This window comes from Canis lupus, chromosome 10 (genome assembly GCF_048164855.1).
Source record: "Canis lupus baileyi chromosome 10, mCanLup2.hap1, whole genome shotgun sequence".
Classification (NCBI taxonomy): Eukaryota; Metazoa; Chordata; class Mammalia; order Carnivora; family Canidae; genus Canis; species Canis lupus.
The window spans coordinates 66,839,887-66,860,244 of NC_132847.1; the positions used below are offsets into that span (position 1 = coordinate 66,839,887).

The window sequence follows — 20,358 nt, forward strand, 5'->3', positions numbered from 1 at the left end:
TTCCCTCCTTCCCTCCTTCCCTCCTTCCTTTCATTTCCTTTTAATAACATTTTTAAAACAAGCTTTGGGCGACCTTTGCCCCCTGCCCTGGGAAGTGGCAGGTAGAACTGGGACAAAGCCATCCTGCAGAGAGCAGAAGGGAGCCTACCTGAGGCAGTAGTGATAGAAGAAGTGCTGAGGAGGTGCTTGGGGGAGAGGCCTGAAGTAGAATTAGTTGCTCACAACAATTGTGTGGCCGTGGAAGAAATTAAGAAGAAAATGACACATCTCGTGTGATTCTGAGGCTTCTCACTTGAGAAACTATGTGGTACTGGTATAATTTAAAACCAAGACTACAGAGGTGTTTTTAGAGGAGGTTGAGTTCAGTGTTGAAGTCACGGAGGCTGATGTCACCCATGGGTCATCCCAGGAGAGCATCCCTGGAGACAGTTGGCTTTATGGGACCAAGGCTCAGTTTCCTAGCATCCGGAATGTGTGCCTCCGAAGGAGCCTCGAGGTAACAGGTTTGAAAGGATGGAGCATCACACGAGACTCTAGAACAGGGAAGAGCAGGTCCTTAGAAACCCCAGAATCAGTGGCAGGATTTGGGATACGTTGGAGAGGCCTAGTCTGGATGGGAAGGGCTGGTAGGAAGCCCTCACAATAATCTAGGGAAGCAGAAATAGTGTCTCAGATTGAGTGGTGGCCGTGGAAGGGAAAGAAGGCGACAGATGAGAAAGACGGTGTGGGGCAGAATGGGGAGGACTTGGCACTGTGCATGGCAGAGGCAAGAGGCCTTCTGTGATCATTGTCCTCAAATCCCAGTGTCATGGGATGATACTACCTCCGTCTTGTCCTGTTTCTAGTTCCTGTTCCAGAAACCTAGCTAAGTGATGGGCGTACCCTCAGAACATATCACCTGACTGCTTTTGTAACTTCAGTTCCTGCAAACACCCCGGTCTACAATACAGTGGAGGATAGCCACATCCCACCTGCAAAAGCCTTTGCATTTTCTCCATTAACAGTAAAAGGAAATGCAAGAAAGAAAGAAAAAAAAGTAGAATGCTTGGTAAAAGAGTTAAAAAAAAAAAGATTTAAGATTATGGAGTTTTAGGATACTTCTTAACCAGGGCCTTTAAAATTATCTATAAGCCTAGGGTAAGCTGTCAATCAAAATAAACTCACGTGGTGCCAGCCTCCCCGTAATTCATTACGCTGGATCTCAACAGTCGCTTGTGGTCTTATTTTAGCAGATCTTCCTTAAATGTGTAAGTGCCGTTGAGATATGGTAACTCTGTACATCTGGCTTCCCAGTGCATTGAGCTGCTGTGTTAAAATACATACGTAACCACCTCTGTCCACAACGTGCACTCACTCTAACACTCAAGATGCTTGGCAGTTAGACTAGAAAGGGCACAAACCCTTTTTTTTGTGTCTGTTTGGCAATTAACCATTCACTGGCTTTTTTTGTTGTAACATGCACTTCCTTTCTCTTGTTTTCATTCAAGCTGTGTACGCCATGGAAATTAATGTGGAGAAAGACAAACAAACAGGAGAGACCAAGATTCTCTCTACATCCACCATTGGCCCAGAGGGGGTCCATCAGAGAGGAGTCAAAGTCTATGATGACGGTACCAAAGTAGTATATGAGGTGCACTCAGGAGGCACTGTGGTAGAAAATGGAGTGCACAGGTTAAGCTCAAAGGATGTAGAAGAGCTTATTCAGAAGGCGGGACAATCAAGCTTCAGAGGAGGGCACGTGTCGGAAAGAACTGGGATCGCAGACGGGAGCCTCAGCCACCCTAAGGAACACATGCTCTGCAAAGAAGCCAAGTTAGAAATGGTACATAAGTCTAGGAAAGATCATTCTTCCGGGACCCCAGGGCAGCAGGCCCAAGCCCCCAGCACTGAAGGGCCCGAGGCAAACTTGGATCAGCCGGTCACCATGATTTTCATGGGCTACCAAAATATCGAGGACGAAGAGGAGACCAAGAAGGTGCTAGGCTACGATGAAACCATCAAGGCTGAATTGGTCCTCATTGACGAAGACGATGAGAAGTCATTGAGGGAGAAGACAGTGACGGACGTGTCCACTATCGATGGGAACGCAGCCGAGCTTGTGTCCGGGAGGCTGATCTCAGACACCACAGAGCCCTCATCCCCAGAAGGGAAGGAAGAGAGCCTGGCCACAGAGCCAGCCCCAGGTACCCAAAAGAAAAAGCGCTGTCAATGCTGTGTTGTCATGTGACCACTTCTTTCTTCCCTTTCCTTCTGGGCAGCCTCTGTGCTCTCCAGCACTTACGTAGACCTCACTGTACCACTAACTGCAATACTGTGAACTGGAAGCAAACGCCTGCCTTGCCTTGCAGTTGGATTGCTTTGGTCTCTCTTATTTTTTTTCCCCTTTCGTTTTTCTCCAGTTTCCTCACCTGAGAGACAAACGTGCATGTGTGTGCTTCATTCTTTCCAAGAACTTGCTTTTCCTCTCAACCTTTCCTTGTGTCTTCAAGAGTGAATCAATTTCTTACTGCTCGATTGGAATGGACTCTTCACATCAGCCAGTTATATAGTAGCCTTAATTCACTTGACTGGAATTGAACCCAGTGGCACCGGGGGTTTCATTCTGTAGCGTGTTCCTATAACGTAGTCACACGTCACCACGTCGCTGACTTCCCACTTGCCTCCCCTGCTGTGGATCTTTGCTTTTATATCTTGTGTGGCAAAATGCTGTTGGCTCTAGCTGGTTGCTAGTGTGGCCAAAAGTGGACCTTACTTAGTGTGTTCAATCTAGGGTGATGCTTTTTGCTGCCTTACATAAGCTTCCAGATTACAGTATTGTGCATCTATGGCTTTCCTTCTGTTAAAACTGAAATGAAGTTGATGTAAAAGAAAAGAACCCAGTGCTTGTCACGACTGAAATGTAGGGACTGACTCCGTAACCTGCCCATCAGCAGCAGTCTCTTTCTGTGGCTTCACTGATGGACCCTTTATATACGAAGCACCATTTTTAATTTTCTAAGGACATGAAACAAACATTGTTTTGAGCATTAGTAGTGATCTCTAAACTTAGGCATATCCATGAGCCTTGCTTCTATTCTCTCAAAAAAAAATGTAAATTTTTATATTGTTTTCTTTTTCACGGATATTTTCTGATCATGTTAATCTATTTTCAACGAAGGGATCCTTTTGAGGAGTATCTCTGCAGTGACCATATTTCTAAAACAGTCTTTCTGACCTACAGTGGTTGCTGCCATGCTTCCGCTTCATGGTAGCTGGACGGTGCTGGAACTAAACTTACCTGTTCGTCTCACCTGCCCGCTTGATTACAGAGCCTTACTTCTGGACTCTTTTCTTTCTGTCCCCATGAGAAAGAGAACGTTTCCTGTAACGTCACCATGTAGGTTTATCCACCCTTCAAAATAAGCTTGAAAAAATGTAAACAATGTTTAAGAAAGACCTGTCTTCTCCACGTTAAGTACTTAAACTCATTCCGCAAGTACTGATTGAGTGGCACATTAGCTGAGCTTCTTAAGACCCGTGTCTTAAACTTCTGGAGATTTCAGAACATCAAAGAATAGATTTATTTTTTTTTAAATCTAGAACACAATGAACGATTCTTTAGATAAATTCTTAGCATTCTCCCAAAGCAAACGGTCACATGTGTAGTAAAACCAAAGGGAACCAATTTAGTAAAATAATAATACAGTAATAAAATAAAGATGTAACGTTTTAACTGGCTTTAATAACAGAGATAGCTTAACTTGAAGCTATTTGCCCAGATGTTCAGAGCATGGTTGCGAATCAGTCACAAAATTGTATGTAGCATACAATAAGTCACGCTACATCAAGTCTAACTTCTGTGGAAAGCAGACAAGGAAAAAAAAAAAAATGAGGTAGTCTTGAGAGAATTTCTTTACAGAACCAAGTAAATTTGTCCTAAGTAGCTTTCTCAGTGCTAAATCGAACTGTTATTATTGTAAATGTCTTGGCTTGAAATTATATTTATTCCCAATGGAAAGGGGGAACTATGACACTTTTATTGTTAATTTTTCTCAAATAATTATATTTCAATGAGCACAAAGTAAGTCATTTTATCACCAATATGTAAACAAAAGAAAAGTTAAGAAGGGACAAATAAAGGAGCTAAGTTCTGCCTCCTAAGATGATTCCATCAATGGCTTGCTTTTGACTAGTAGAGGGGATTCCCTCCAAATAATCTCAGGTTCACCAGAGCAGCTGCAATTGAATAAAGCTGCTGTCTTATAACATCTGGTTTTGCTGCCTAGAAATCTCCCCACTCAGCTTTATGCCCCTCGGTCAATGGTCACTTATGCTTCATGTAAATGTTAGAGAGAATGACATGCCAGATAAACCTATTTACGTAGAAGATGAAAACAGTCTCAGTGTTTGGACAATCTTATTTTAATAATTTATTTAATAGAGAAACAATCTAAAAGTTTACCATAACTTATCCTTTTTTACTCACTTAGGGATTAAAATTATTCAATAGGAGTTTTTAAAAAGCACAGTTAGTGAATGGAATCGTAGAATTTAGAACCCTTGAGCTTGCTGTTTGATAAATAGAATCAGCCTTCTGATTCTGAGAACAGATCATTCCCAGAAATGACCTACCCGTCCTTCCGTAGTGAGCTAGTTCCTCCTGAAGAAAATTATATGCCCTTCTCACCACAACCTTATGCATCGGATCTGAAAGACCAATGATAATCTGCACTTTCATCCATCCATGATTATTATAGCGATTAACAAATTATATGAATTAGAGGTCTCTTTATAATTTTACTATTTAACCTTATCACTTAATAGCTTAAAGTAAAGCCAGTTTCCTTTATTAAAATGATATGTGCCCATACTATATGGTTTCTTTGAATATAGCATATATTTGCTTATTTTTGCATCATTTTCCTATCGAAAATAGAGGATTTAGGCTCAGCCAGTACTTCTATAGGCTGAGACCTATAATCTCACCTACAGAAACAAATATCTACATAATGAAAACATCCCCAGTGTCGTGATTGAGAATGTTCTGCTTTCCCTGCTATTATTTTCTCTGTGAAAACTTTATTGTGTATGGTATCACACCCTAAAATACAGGGTATTGACTTACATAATCTGACTAATCAGAGAATCAGTAACGAAGCTGCCAAACCACGGTCTTTTTGAGCTAATGATTAGTTGGATTGTCTTCTAAAACTATATAATCAATTCCCCTTTAAATGGAAAGAGGAGAAAGAGGGATAGTTCATTTGTTATAAATAGATTTTCAGTGGCATTGAAGTAAAGATCTTTTAATGGTTAACATAGTAAAGTTTAAGCTTACGTATCCTAAAAAAATCTCGATGACTTGTATATCCTTGCCTTTGTTTTCTTTGATGTGCAATAGGACAAACGAAGGGGAATATTTTTTTACCTTGTACCTCTTTTACCCGTAAATCTATTAATTCCTTCTATAAGCAAAACTAGTTGCCTCTACAAGTGATTTGACAGTGTTCAGTGATGTCACTTAGTACTGGGAGTAGAGAGGATGAGGGGCGAGGGAATTCCCTTCTGGCCAAACCCAACGCATGGTTTCCATAAGCCTCCTGAGCAACCTTAAAATATTCAAAGACTTTCAGGAAACTCAAACAAGTTCGAGAGTTCATTTGATTTGACTCCTTTTTGAACTGTTGATGTTCATGATGTACATGTATCAGCTTTAAATTCCCACCAACTCCATTTTGCTTCCTGGTCATAAATGTGTTTTTCCTACGTGCTAGTAGAGTGTTTTATTTTGGTTAGGGCCAAGTTTTTATAAAAGGGGGAAAGTATCATCGAGGTACAGTATCATCTCTGGAGCAAAACATTCAGGCCACGTGCAAAAACGGCTCATTTCTCTTTGCTTCCTGCAAAATATCATTTCGAGGGACCACAGAACACCCTTGAAATGACCATTTATTGAATGCCGATGAATCAATGGATAGCATGAAAAAGGAAGAGGGGAACATGGTGACGGAGGCAAAAATCGAACCACTAAACCGATTTTCTTCCTTTTTTATAAAAGCATTAGCCCTATCAACTTAAAACACATGAACATAGACAAAATATTCACAGAGGACATTCTGTCGTTGTCCGTGCTGAAAATCTAGCAGCTTGGCCATCTCTCTTTGTCCTTGGACCCACTGTGGAGTTTAACTCACCAAAGGGCCCCATTCCCTGTGGGAATAGTCTCATCTCCCATAGGGTGACGTTGTTTACAGTAAAAACGATTCCAAGGCAAGCAGTTTCAAGTTGTGTTCTTGCAACACGCACCTTCAGTTCTTGAAACCACAAGAAGTTTTGAAACTTCGCAAATATGCAATCTCTTAGAAGCTCCTCAACTTACTATGAATCAAGGTATATAGGCCTCCACTGATTAGGATAGAACCAGCAAATATCCTTTGTCCTGTTGACAGTACAACCCAACAGGTTAACAGAGTTAGGGTGTATGTCACAAAACAGCTCCAAGACACCAGCAAGATGAGATCTTTGAGTCTTGCTGCCAGTTGACTCTCCTAGGATAGCCTTCTTCTAATCTTACCAGGAAAACTTTCCTTTTTCTAGGGAAAAAGAAAAGTCAGGCTTTTGTGAGGAGCCCAGTGCAGTTACGTGTCTGTTTTCATAGCTTCAGCAAACTCCATGATCAAATTTCCATTTTAACAAAAACCAAAATACTTATTATTTGAATGTAGAAAAAAATAAACAATATTACATCCTGACAGTTCCAAAGGGCAGTTTCACTGGGGATCCTTAGACCAGCCTCGCCCGCCCTCCCTTAATTTTTATATGACTTAACCAGGCCTCTGCTTCCCGTCTCCACTCCAGTCTAACATGAGGTCAGAACTGTATAGCACGAAACCTTGCTTTCAACTTGAAGATATAAGATGTAATTTTGGGGACCGCAGACTTTCTGCATCAAAGATCTGGACAGCCTTAACTTTTGTAAAAAACAAAAAACAAAAAAACACCAACACCAACACCAACAGTTTTTCAGTGCTCTCTTTTACTAGGCAGGAAACCAAAATGTTTCCTGAAAATTAATGACTTTTTTATATTTTGTGACTATTTTCTAAGTTTCTATAGGTTGAGGCCTAAATGGTCATCTTGTCCCCATAATGCCTCTTCCTTGTCAACTGGGGGCTCTTTTTTGCAAGTCACTGCATTTTTATCAAAAGACAAGTAGATTTCATGAACCATAAAATTCTCCCTAGACTTCAGGCAGTCCTTCTGGAGCGAAAGAACAGAAACACAGAAAGAAAAGAATTACAGGGTGGCTTCTTTTTATTTCCCTATGGTTAATGTACTGTATGGTCTGTATGTTTACAGAATGTATCTGCCTTGTGATGTGAACAAAATGAATGACAAAAACAGAGTTCTGATGTGCCATTTGAAAGTTTGCCTTAGCATTGCTGTTTATGTTCTTCTTTTCTGTCCTTTAAAAATAACAACAACAACGAAAACGCAGGTTGTATTCCAAAGCTGTATTAACACAACATTCTCTTCCCTGCCCCGACCCAGCCCTTTTCAGAGCTGTGAATTTCATCACAGGAGCCTTGAGGCAGAACCTTGCAGGTCAGGCCCAAGGGGAATAAAGTGGACACAGCTTGGACATTGTCTATGGCCCATCTATCAGCCAAGCGTGTTCCTGTGTTCTCCTCTGAGTCTGAATATCACACTCTGACATTCCTGGGCAGGCCACAGGCAGCATATGGCCTTCTCACAGTGGGCAGGGGCGGGGTGGGGTGGGGGACTTGTGGACTCCCTCTCTGGGTCTGGGAGCGTATTTTTAAGCACAAGTGGCATAGCTTGAAAAAGCAAGAGAGATGGACTCAAATGATATGATTGAGCCATAACTGAGGGGTGTGCCATTCATGATAGTCGAAGATGAGTACCATATGGGTGGGAGTAAGGAGTAGCTGTTAGAAATGGAATATTTTACATTTATGTATTTTTTTAAGGAATGATATTTTTGTAATGAAATCTATACGAATTATGAAGCTTGAGTTTGAAAATCCCCTCGATTGAGTTATTTCTCCATTCCATTAAGGTGTGAACTTTCTGGTGAGTTCTGTAGCACAAGCCCAGACCTTGAGGGGCAATGATCAGAGGTCCCGTGACCTGCCCTTGTGCCACCACTGCATGAAATCCAGTGTTTCCAAACAGACCTAGGTTGTCAGATCAAGCTTTCTATGCCTGTCATTGGGTAAACCATGTCGTATGGCTTGATAGCTCTCTGGGGTACACCTTCAATGATAAATAATGATGTTTTGGAAGGGGGTAGCCATTCTAAATGTAAGCCAACCCCAGCGATGATCAAAATCCAACTGTTTCACATATTTAGGACTAATCACTGCATTGGAGGCTAAGGGACCGCTCACCGTGGTATATTTGGATGATATGGGTAAAATGGTGAGTCAGAAGTCTCTGGCCATCTACGGTTTATACGTAAGTGTATAAACCAACACTATAAATTTAGGAGGTATATTTGGCCTTGCAAATACCAATGGGGCTGCACCATATTTTCAGGGTTAAGTCGAAACAGAGAAGAATAGTCTTTATTCTTCCATTAATGAGATTCTGAATTTTTTAGAGTTCTTGGATTTTTTTTCCCCCAATTTTCTGCCAAGCTCCCAAGTTCCCATGGGAATCAAACTCAGTTTCATAAAGACCTTCACCCACACCTGTTCCTCTATCAGATGGACAGAGCAGCTTAAGCCTCAGAGTCTGCTCACCACCCCTGTTAGACTCTCTTCCCAGGCAGCATCCTTGCCCCAGGTGGGCCCTTTTTCTATGACCCTAAAAGACCAAGATCCAATTCCAATAAGGCAAGGCCATAAGCATTCTCTCCAACTGAAGAAAAATAACCCCTCTGGTTCCCATGCAGATCATTTCAATTCCATGATCACTAGAATCCCTCCAACAGGCCCAACTCAAGCCCAGCTATAAACATCAGTGTCATGGAGACAGCTCTCAAAACAAAAGAGCTATGCAACTGCCTGAAGGTGCTAAGGGAGAGCTCATACGCTCTCATCTCTTACCACCGCGGGAGCCTCACAGTGTTGAGATGAGATGGACAAGGAAACATCCAGGTCCTTGGTTTTGCAACCAGCCTTTACATACAGAGAGGCCACCAGGCAATGCCTGATCTGAACTGTTCTGTGTGCAGCTCCAACTCCAATTCCGTGATCTCCTATTCTGGCAAGCAGAAAGAGTTCTAGCCTTTGTGGGGTTCTGGAACATTTCTTTCCTCCTCTCAAGCTCCTGACTCAGTAGAGTAAAATCATATAGGGGTTCCAGAAAATGTTGTGTCTGATGCAGCTTTTCAGTGAATGTAGGTTGTCGATGGAATTTTCAGCTTTAGCAGCTCACTCGGGGTGAGTGACATCTCTGTAAATATTTCCATTTCTGTGGTTGGTTGGGGGGTGGGGGGTGGGGGAGCCTGTCGTGCTGACTCTGAATTAGACTTGCTGGGCTAGCTGCTGTACTTTGTAACCTGAAGTGTACTTTGACTGTTCTGTTTCCTTCAGATGAAAAAAAAACAAAAAAAAAACAAAAACCGACTTCAGAAATAACACTGCCAGCGACAGCCAATGCTGTACTTGTAGCTTCTCTCTGTTCCTCTGTACAGTATTAATAGACAATAAACTGCCTTTTCACTGCATCTACCTCTGTGTGTCTGTGCCCCAATTCTTTCCCCTTCCCACCTGCCACGAGTGGATTTCAGGCCAGACCGCCTTGGGAGTGCCTTCAACCGCTCACTAAAACTAAACACTAATCCAGTGCCTTTCAAACTCGAGCGTGCTTCAGAATCACGTGGGGGGACCCCCAGAGAAGGTGGAGGAAGCTCAGTCACACCTCTGGAACTCACATTCGGGTTCCTGGGTGGGGCCTGCTAACCTGCATTTTTAATACTGTCTCCAGGTGATTCTGATACATGTGGTTCCTGGCCCCTCTGTGGGTTGGGTGCCCCACAGGGGGAGTTCCTGTGGCCTGCCTGTTCCAGCTGGTTTACACACTAACCAATCCACTTTCCCAACACTTCTGCTCTCTCACCTACTCTTGCACATCTGTCTCCACACCTGTCATCCTTTTTCTCGTTCTTTGCGAGCCCCTAGCAGTGGCATTGACTGTGATCCCGTGGGTCAACCTTGGGCTTCCCCTTAGGCAGTAAGCATTCACCCACTGCGGTCTTAGAAACAGGAGCATCTGAAGACACACAGGGACTTTGTGACTCTTTACCACTGTATCCTCTTTATCTAGAGTGGGCTCAACAAACTTCTTCTGTAAGTGGCCAGATAGTAAGTATTTTGGCTCTGTGGGCCGGATGATTTCTGTCACAATTGTTCTTCTCTGCCTGAAGGCAGCCAGGCACTACACATAAATGAATGAGTGTGGCTATGTTCCAATAAACCTAATTTATAAAAACAAGACAGTAGACTGGATTTGGCCCTCAGGCTTGTAGTTTGCTAATCCTTGGCCTCAAATGGCACATGGTTGGTACTCAATAAAAAAATGTAAAAGTTATCATATGAAAGAATGAACAAGGGGCAGATGTGCTACCATCTGTAGAACTGTCATAGAAATTTGTTTTCTTTGAGGATAGGGAGTAAAAGAAGTCAGTTGGGGAGTTCTCATCTGTTTGGATTTTGTTTTTTATATCTTTATGTATGGAAGTGACCTTGAAAGTTTGAAGCATGAATGGTGCCTTGTAGACAGCTCAAACTGCCAACTGAAATTAATAAGAAGTTTCAACCAATGCGTAGTTGAGGAAGTACAAGGACTTCTTGTCCTTGTCAGCAGTGCTGGGGATACCAGCACAGGGCCGTCCCTAAGCATCTAAGCATTTGATCCAAATGTCTGTGGAATATTTTGTCTGAGCCGTCCTACACAGTGAAGCAGGGCCTTCTTTATATTATTCTCTTTGTTAATTGAAATACTCTTTAGTGTGTGGACATGTGGGCTGGAACCACAATGGCACATTACACATCCCACATTACCTGGGGCATACAAACAGTGACACAACAGCAGCATGTGAAAAGTTGTGTGTTTATATACACTGCCAGTGTTGTTATGGAGTTAAAGGAAATTATGTTTATGCAAAGCACTCTGTAAGCAGGAAGTAGATACCAAATGTTAGCTTACATGCGATGAGAAAGGGCCTATCCTCTACCAAATGGTTCACCTTTCCCGAATGTAAAGAGTATAGGCTATTCAGGTGTGTTTCAGAACCAGCATAAAAATGGAAGCTGCTTTTCCCCCCTTTAGGTTTGTGACTGCTTTTGCATGACATTGAACCATATGACATGGACATTTTGGAGATCAATAGTGTTGAATGTTGACAGTTCCATGTAGCTCAAACTAATAATTCTATTCTGGGGATCATTTTCCATCATAGAGGGCAAAATATGACCAGAACTCCAAATATAGCAGGAGGAATTTAGATAATAAAGTAAGAACTTTGAAAGGGAACATAGTTCAGTATCACCAACACAGAACAAGGCATTTCCCTTGGGTGTGTAGGATTTCCTATGATCTTACATCGGCCCTATGAGGTACACATTGCTATTGTTCTCCTTTATACATGAGGAAACTGAGTTACTAAGATAGTAAGCACCTCACCCAATGTAGCAGAGCTACAAATTGGGGTGGAGGCAGGAGGGACAGGTTTCCAGCCCAGCTCTAACTTCCTTCCACAAGGAAGGCTCTATGTCATGAAACTGGTATAAGGATTCAGCTAAGCCTGGACATAGAAAGATTTGGATAATAGAACTATCTATGCAAACAAAACAAAACAAAACACCACAGAATGGCACCAGTTCTTATTTTGCACCTTTTCGTACTCAGGCAAACGCTCTATAATATCACCGCCCTCTGGAGGCTGGGAGGTATCTCTGCAGACTTCCATCCCACAAGAAAAGCAGAGGGTAATATCATCCGCTGTTCTCTTCTCTGCTCATTACTGCTTGATAGTTTTTCCTTCCCCAGTTTAGGAAAAGGATTAACAAAATTGCCCAAAAAACTGTAAACTCGGGGAGTGGCGTTAGTCTGAATAAACTAACATGGTTTTGTTGTTGTTGATGATGATAGGATTGCTATTATGATTATTAAGTCACCCATCTCGCAAACTGCTAAGAGGAACAGAGCTGGGATTATGTACCTGCCTTTGAATCCAGGCTGTGTCGCCCTTCTGAAGCACCACAACTCCCCCAGCAGCCCAGCCCCTCTCCCGCTTTTCTCAAATGGTGTCAAATCCTCTCCTTCATGGACAATGCACAGAAGCAAAGATTTGCTATTTAGGAGTTCAGGTTACCAGATGTCAAAGAGATCATCAAATACAGAGGTCACAAGATGGCTATTCCATAGGCTGAATCTAGCTTATGACTATAAATATAACTATAAATTTTGCCTGCATACTGCTTTCAAATAGTTTTTAATTCATTGCCAAAAATGATAAGAGAATTCCCATTTTAAAAGTATGAATTTCCAGCTTCTCTAGACTTTAGAGCCTCTGTCTTTTTTTAAATATCTCAAAGCTATTATTTATTCTGTGCAAGTTTCCACTATACACTAAACATTCTTCAACTCTTAGTTATACAACAAACAAGTATACACTGGTCTTTTGGCTCAGGCTCACAGGTCTTCCCTGCAGAAGGGTGTCCAGCCATTTAAACTCAGGCCATCTTTCTCTGATGCCTCCTCCTGGGAGCACTGGAAGACACCAGGCTCCAAGCTGTTTGGGTGTGCAAAGAACTCCATGCATAGAACCCCATGCCTTGGTGCTGAACAGCTTTACGCTCTGAGAAAGCACAGAGTTGTGTCCGACTACTTAGAGCAAAATCAAGCCCATAAGAAAGAATCACACAACTGAGGCAAGATGTCCCAGGATACCCAGGCTCCAGCTCCCAGGGTAGGACTGAAGACCAATGCTAAGAGGAGCCAAGGGTGGCATTGGCATCCCTGAGCAAGTTGGTCCAGAGGGCTTACATCCAGGAGACTCTGAGAAGGTTGGGAGTAAGGGTTGGCAGGAAGGTCAGGGAGAAAAAGCATGTTAAGAGGGAATATATTAAAGGTGAGAAAAGCACCAAGGATAAGAGACTTGTCAATCAAAACAATCCTTTGATTGTTTTCCTAGCTAACAGTTGCCTGGAGCTGATGGTGGCTGTCCCCTTTAGAAGAGCCATGTTCTCATTCACTGTCACCACCACCACTTCCTATTATCTTACTCTTGGCCAGCGTGTCCTTTATGTCACCTCCCTGGCCCCTGTTGACATCTCTAATCTACCATAATCCACCCATTTTATGGCTGGGTCAAATGAGTCCCAGATGGGAGATGAGACTTACCTATGACAAGGCAGTAACTGAGCCAGAGCTAGAGATGAAGTCTCCTGAACTCTTTCGGAAGTAGAAGGCTTTGTCCTAGATTTGGATTTGGATCTGATAGAAGCATCTAAAATTTTGAACAGGCTATGGGCAGAAAACCAATTTCAGTACCTGGTGCTTTCACTTTTTGACAGGGAAACACACCTGCTTGTATAATAATAGATTATCATAAGGCTGGTGAGCTCATTTACAACTCAAGAGAAAAAAAAATCCTTTCCTACAACAATTTATAGTATATCGATTATCCTACTCTGTCTTCCTTAGGTTAAATGAAAATATAATATTTTAAGAATTTTGTGGTATCATATTCTTTTTGGTAAAAAGTTTCATTCCTGGAAAAATAAGCAAAAGTGTTGTATTCAACAGTTGAATAGTTCTGGGGGCTTCATATATCTTCTTAGGGAAAATATGAGGCATATCCTGTGTACACTTAAATTTAAATGCAGTTTTCTCTCCTCTCCTAATGTGTGGTCTTCTGTCGTGTTCCTGAGATTATATGGTCATGGAATAGAAATGCTCTCTAATGTTTACTCCCTTATTAAGAAAGGCAATCAGCAAGAAGTTTGACAATTCAGACAATAGGTGAAAGGGAATCTTTCAAAAAAAAAAAAAAAGAAAAAAGAAAAGGGAATCTTTTCTTCCCATGGCTTGCCACCAAAACCCAAAGTGATCTAGTGTTTTTCTTTCTTTCTTTCTTTCTTTCTTTCTTTCTTTCTTTCTTTCTTTCTTTCTTTCTTTCTTTCTTTCTTTCTTTCTTTCTTTCTTTCTTCCTTCCTTCCTTCCTTCCTTCCTTCCTTCCTTCCTTCCTTCCTTCCTTCCTTTCTTTCTTTCTTTCTCTCTCTCTCTCTCTTTCTTTCTTTCTTTCTTTCTTTCTTTCTTCTTTCTCTTTCTTCTTTCTTTCTTTCAATTTTAACTAGAGTAGAGGCTGATCAAATTTAAGAGTATAATTGTATTTCCTCACTTGCTAACTCACTGAGAATTAAAAATATGAACAGTGGACCTACTCTTCTCAGGTCAGGGTTGTTGGGTCAGCCTGGAGGGCAACTTAAAAGCAAGATGAAGTCTGAGGTCAGTGTGGCTTGTCCCATCAATACTATCAATATATGCAGTCTCAAATCCCATGGCTTAAAGAGTGGCTTCAAACCAGAGTACACAGACAGGTGCGGTTGCTTCTTCTTTCCCTGAATTCCAACCAAATCCAGCTACACTCAGAGACTCATTGTAAGATTCTATCACATACTTTAACTCTGTTTTTCTTAAACTTTGACATTGGGGCATCACCTTAGTTATTTTTATCCTGTATGTATATCACCTGTGGAGCATTATTTCATTTTCTAACCACTTCTTTGGTTTAAATTTACGTAAAATGTAGCTTTGTAGCCCTACCTTCAGTAGGTAGCACATGCCATAAAAGGGTAACTATCAAGGGGCCCCTGGCTGGCTCAATCAGAAGAATATGTGACTCTTGATATCGGGGTTGTGTGTTCGAGCCCCATGCTGGGTGTAGAGATTACTAAAAAAATAAACCTTTAAAATGTAACTGTCAAAACAAAGACAAAACAACATTATTAATTCCCACTTGCATACTGTTGCCTAATCGTACATTTACCTGAGACCAGGCCTCTCTTTGTCAAAGGAGGGAATCACCAGGTTGGGTTGGAAAACTGTCAAAAATAAACCTACATCTCTTTCAGATAACCAGATGGAATGAAAGCATCAAAATGGTTATGACTCACTCATTGTGTGGCTCAATGTTATTTAGTACCATGTTCATTTACCCCTAAAATTTTGGAAACACTTCTTTTAAAAAAATTTTTTTTATTGGAGTTCAATTTGCCAACATATAGCATAACCCCCAGTGCTCATCCTGCCAAGTGCCCCCCTCAGTGCCCATCACCCAGTCACCCCAACCCCCTGCCCACCTCCTCTTCCACTACCCCTTGTTCGTTTCCCAGAGTTAGGTGTCTCTCATGTTTTGTCACCCTCACTGATATTTTCACTCATTTTCTCTCCTTTCCCTTTATTCCCTTGTCCTTTCCCTTTATTCCCTTTTGGAAACACTTCTTCCCACACTATAGTCCCTTAAGAAAAACCCCAGTTCATCACTTCGAAGATTAGGATGAGAAAAACAAAGTGACTTGCTGAAGCCACAGGAAGGAAGAGCAGAGACACAGAACTGGTATTCAAACTCAGGTCAGGGGGACTTCAGATTCTTTCTGTCACACCAGCTGCCTGTCACGCTGCGCCTTGCATCAAGAATGAATTGAATACATCCACAGCAAACTTAAAGTCTCCATAAGGCTCTCTATCATTTAAACAAACAAAAGTAACATCTGTTCCAGCTAGAGCTGTCTCTGGGCATAAGCAGTTTTTCACTGATGGAGGCCAGATCTATTTGGGCTCCTTCTGCCTCACTTGAGCACAGTTATAGGATCAGATATGCGTTTCCAGATAGAGGGGGAGCTGGTGGGCTGGCTCCTGTGTGCAGGAGTCCTGCCTTCTTAGCATGCTTTCTGAGCTCTAGCGAGTTGATGCCTACTCAAGAGACTTCTTGGTTAATTCTCAAAAAGCCAGGGATTTAGTCAATGCAAGCTATCTAACTCTTAGCACTAGACATGAAGCAGACCTTAATGGAAGAAGAACCATCTCAACTTCAAGGACACCTCAACTTCTCCTTATCTCTTCTCTTCCCTTTTCTTCTCTCTTCACTCTTTGTTCCTTCCTTCTCTAGTCTTTTCTATTGAGTGAACCTGTTGTCCATGGGAAATGCACTCCCACCTGTAGGGTGAGTTGGACTTCTCAAAGAGCCCCTGAGTTCTCCCACAAAGTGCCATGCTGTAGGTCTCTGCTTCTCATTTTCTGCTTGCTGCACATTAGAATCTGGGACATTTCCTTAAAAATAGGATGATACTAGGGCCTCACCCCAGAGATCCCGATTTAATTGGTGTGGGTGAGGCCTGGGGCATCTATTAAATGGCTCCAAGTGATTCTAATGGGGGCATCTGGGTTGGAAACAATAGCACAGAGAAGCCCAGCATGGGCAGGAGTGGTCTAGAAGAGAGGTCCAGGCAGCAATCCTTGTGTCAACTCACAAAGCCAAGAAGAAAGGGAGGCTTTGGAGGCAGGACCATAGTCAAATTCTGGGTCTGTCATTGGCCAGCTGGGTAATCTTGGACAATTCATTTCAATTCACCAAACCTCAGTCAGCCTCCTCTTCTGTAAAATGAGAATAATTCTTACTTTGTAGGGCTTCTATTAGGGATATTCTGAAAGCCTTTATTTCTCTTTCTCTTTCTTTCTTTCCTCTTACAAAAGGAAAGTGTTTGAGGCAGTTTATAGGAAAAGACACAGCAGGAATAGAATATGGAGGGAAATCAGGTCAAGAGAAAAATAAGATAAAACTAGAGGACTCAATCTAGCATAGCTTTCTGAATGTGTATTTCTCTCTCTCTCTCTCTCTCTCTCTCTCTCTCTCTGTCTCCTTCATTTGAGCAATTCAGTTTGTAAAATTGGAGACATGATACTTCTTTATCAACCAAACCACTGAATTCTAGTTTCTTGGGTCTGTTTTATTTTATTTTATTTTTTAATTTTTATTTATTTATGATAGTCACAGAGAGAGAGAAAGAGAGAGAGAGGCAGAGATACAGGCAGAGGGAGAAGCAGGCTCCATGCACCGGGAGCCCGACGTGGGATTCGATCCCGGGTCTCCAGGATCGTGCCCTGGGCCAAAGGCAGGCGCCAAACCACTGCGCCACCCAGGGATCCCTTGGGTCTGTTTTAAAAACAAGGAAAACATGAAATTATAGAATCAGCATTTTTTTGAGTATGAAGGGACTCATGGCCTGACTTTGTCTTAGTTCTGTCATTGATTATATGACTTAGAAGAGTCCCTTTTCCTCTCTTGACCCTAACTTTCTCATCTATAAAATGAGTAATTTTACTAGATGACTGTTGAAGTAGTTCTCGGTGATATTCTAGATAGATGTTAGCATCAAGAGTCTTCCTCTATAATTAAGGAAGGAAGGAAGGAAGGAAGGAAGGAAGGAAGGAAGGAAGGAAGGAAGGAAAAAGAAAAGAAAAGAAAAATACATCAAGCTAAGGGATGTTTTTCCTAAAAGGTCCAGAACTTTCTGGCTTTTCAAAACCAAAATATCAGTAATCTGCTGTGGCTCTGGCCTGACTCTGAGGAGCCCCTGGGCAAATCCCTCTTCACTGCCTTCCTTCAGGGTCTTTCTAAGCCCAGTGGAAATCTGGTGGCCATTTTCTTATGTATAAAATTTAGTGGGGGAACACCTGATTTACCAAGACTTATGATCCTCCATGGTTGAAAACAAGTTTGGATTCCTTTTTAAAAATAAAAACCAACTGGCCTTATTAAGAGCTAAAGCCTAATATCTTCATGCCCCACTCTTTCCTGACTCTGAGAGTCTTGGAGAGTGGGTAAATACCCACCCAGAGGCTCATGGGAGGTGAGTGCGGCAGACACACACCACTACTCATCTATTCTAGATGGTGTCTCCAAAAGAATCTTAAATATTTGAGCCACAGAAGGACAGTGCTTGTCTCCCCTAGGCAATGGATGCTCTGGGTGAAATACCAGCTCCTTCCCTTGTGCCCCATAGCTTAATGTTCAGTGCAACTGGATCTGAAATCAGTAAATCAGTTCTGCTCCTTCATAGCTCTGTATCTTTGGCCACTTAGGCTGTATGCTCTGCAGCATGCAACAGACTGTTAACTAAGCAGAAGTGTGTTTGTGTTGATACAAAGAGCTTTAGAAGCAGTAGATAAAAGGCTAGTCACAGAAGTTCCCAGTTGAATGGGTTTAGTTGGCTGAAGTTCAGTTGAGGATAGTTTGGTTTCAGGTCTTTTCATCTCTCAGGAGAAAATTCCCCTGGCTGAATGTTGGGAGGAGAAATGGGAATTCTCAGGTCATTTCCTGAGGCCATGACACGGTTCCAAATCCTTCACTGGAAGTGTAGAAGCTTCCATCAAGCATCGCCAAGGCACTGCCCAACTTCATAAGAACAGAGAACTGTGCTTTATTCGTTCCTTCCAGAGTTAAGATCAGACTCTTCTCTCTGAAAGTCAGAATTTGCTAAAATGTAACACCTTCTCCTCTATCTCCCCTCTCCTCCACAGGTGAGTTCCCACTGGTTCCTAACATAAAGTCTCCTTGTCAGTTCAGGAGCCCAGCCCCTCCCCTCACTGGCCCCATTCACCCCCAGCATTGCTCCTACTGTCTAGTACACATCTAGTGTAGCCCCTTTCCTCTCCACACTTTGTGAAGTCATGATCATCAGGCTTTCCTTCGTCTTACACTCCCCCTGTGCCTGCCTCGGCTCCTCCTCTGTCCTCCTGCTCCCCTTATTCATGGCAGAGGCTTTATGTGGGTCCTCTGCATTCCTATGATGAAAGACTCATTTTCTAGTTCCAGAAATGAACCAGAAACATCATGTTTTCTCTCTAAATTAGTTGACTTTACCCAGACTCTGAGTGAAAAACCATAATCAAAATCTGATGCCACCTCTTGGCTCCTAAGACTCATAGGGAGAGATGGGACAAGGGTCCTTGCCTACCCTCCCTGTGCTCCAAAAAAAAAAAAGGGAATTATGATTTTAGTTTCTCCCTCCTTGTCACAAAAGAAGGTATTGGTGTTGTGCTGACAGTCACGGTCTTCTCTCGTCAAGCCAGAGGAGAGACTAAACTTCTATCAGTAGGTTCCTGGCGAGTTTAACGGCAGAGTGTAGTCAAAATCATTTTTTGGTGCCTCATAAACAAGGGTATGGGTAGGTAGGTGAGTAGGCAAGCAGACAGCAGACTGAGGGTGACCAGCTATTTAAGGATGAGACTGCCGAAGTATACCAGTTCATGCTAGTGGGGGGAATGGGACACCCAGTAAGGTGATTGTTCAGGTTGCATGCTGCAGAATCCTCGAGGGCTCCATTCACATAGAGCACGATGTGAATGGTTCCCTTAGGATTGTGCAGTGTGCAGCATGCACACTGTACGTGCTCAGGCATGTATGCGCTCAGGCGGTATGTCAGTTCTATGGAACACGTAGCTAAAAGTCAATCAGAAGCTTCTATCTTAAATGTAACACTACACCTTTATTAAACTTGCTGCAGTATGTCAAGTTGCAAGAGCTAGTTTTAACTCTAAGAACTATTGGCCTTAACTCCTCAGAACCAGTAACCATGACATACTCCCAGGACCAGGCCTATTCTTCTTTGATTTTCTCTAGTTAAGTCTAGCATAGTACTAAGCACGTGGGGTAGGATGAGTGTTGTATGGTGTTGTAGCTGGGATTGTGGGCCAGAATGGTTGCTCTTCTCTCTAAGGCAGAGCAGCATTGCTTAGGCAAAAGGTGCTACCCAGTGACTGCTTAGAAAGGTTTCTCTGACCCAGGTGACCTGATGTCCATGTTTGCCCATGTTTTCCCAGCCTCATTCTCAACAGTGTTCTGGTTTGGATGATAGGGCACATGGTCGCACTCCCTTTAGCGTGCAGATGGGTGACTCTGTTTCGTCAGTCATCCCCACACCTGAGACCAGCCTTTCCTCTGATTGATCCTTTGGCAGTTCCTCATGATGCAGAGCAGTGCTCAAGGCATAGCGAGGGCTCTTTACTCCAATGACTATTATGAAGGATAGGACAAAGTGTGGTGGGACAGTCAACTATCACATTAAATCATCTCCTTTTTTTCTTTGCCATTTATGGTTGGTTTCATAGTCCTATGCACATGCAATGAAGAGGAAGAGATTAAAAAAAAAAGAAAGCAGAACACTATCAAACTCAGTACTTACTAGCCAGCTACAGACTCAGCAGAGGACATGGCTCTTAGCCCATGTCATTTACCTGCTGTCCCTGGTTGTTGGAGGAGATTCACTGTTGTGGGTGCTCAGTAGCTATAATTACCATCAATGCATGGGAAGGAGAGTGGAGGGGGACCAAGTCCTTTGCAAA

At 42.5% G+C, this 20,358-nt stretch overlaps 1 protein-coding gene across 9 annotated transcripts in view; it reads left to right on the plus strand.

Moving 5' to 3' along the window:
* The window catches only part of PALM2AKAP2 (PALM2 and AKAP2 fusion), a 469,130-nt gene that overhangs the window by 275,270 nt on the left and 173,502 nt on the right, over nucleotides 1-20,358 (plus strand). For 5 of the 9 annotated variants that reach the window (XM_072842284.1, XM_072842286.1, XM_072842288.1 and 2 more), the window contains one exon: nucleotides 1,488-2,183. The exons of 3 other annotated variants lie outside the window; for them this stretch is intronic. In XM_072842284.1, coding sequence (XP_072698385.1) covers nucleotides 1,488-2,183 — 696 coding nt within the window. Of the gene's footprint in view, nucleotides 1-1,487; nucleotides 3,096-20,358 lie in introns of those variants that run through there. One more of the 9 variants, XM_072842296.1, reaches the window with a different exon arrangement.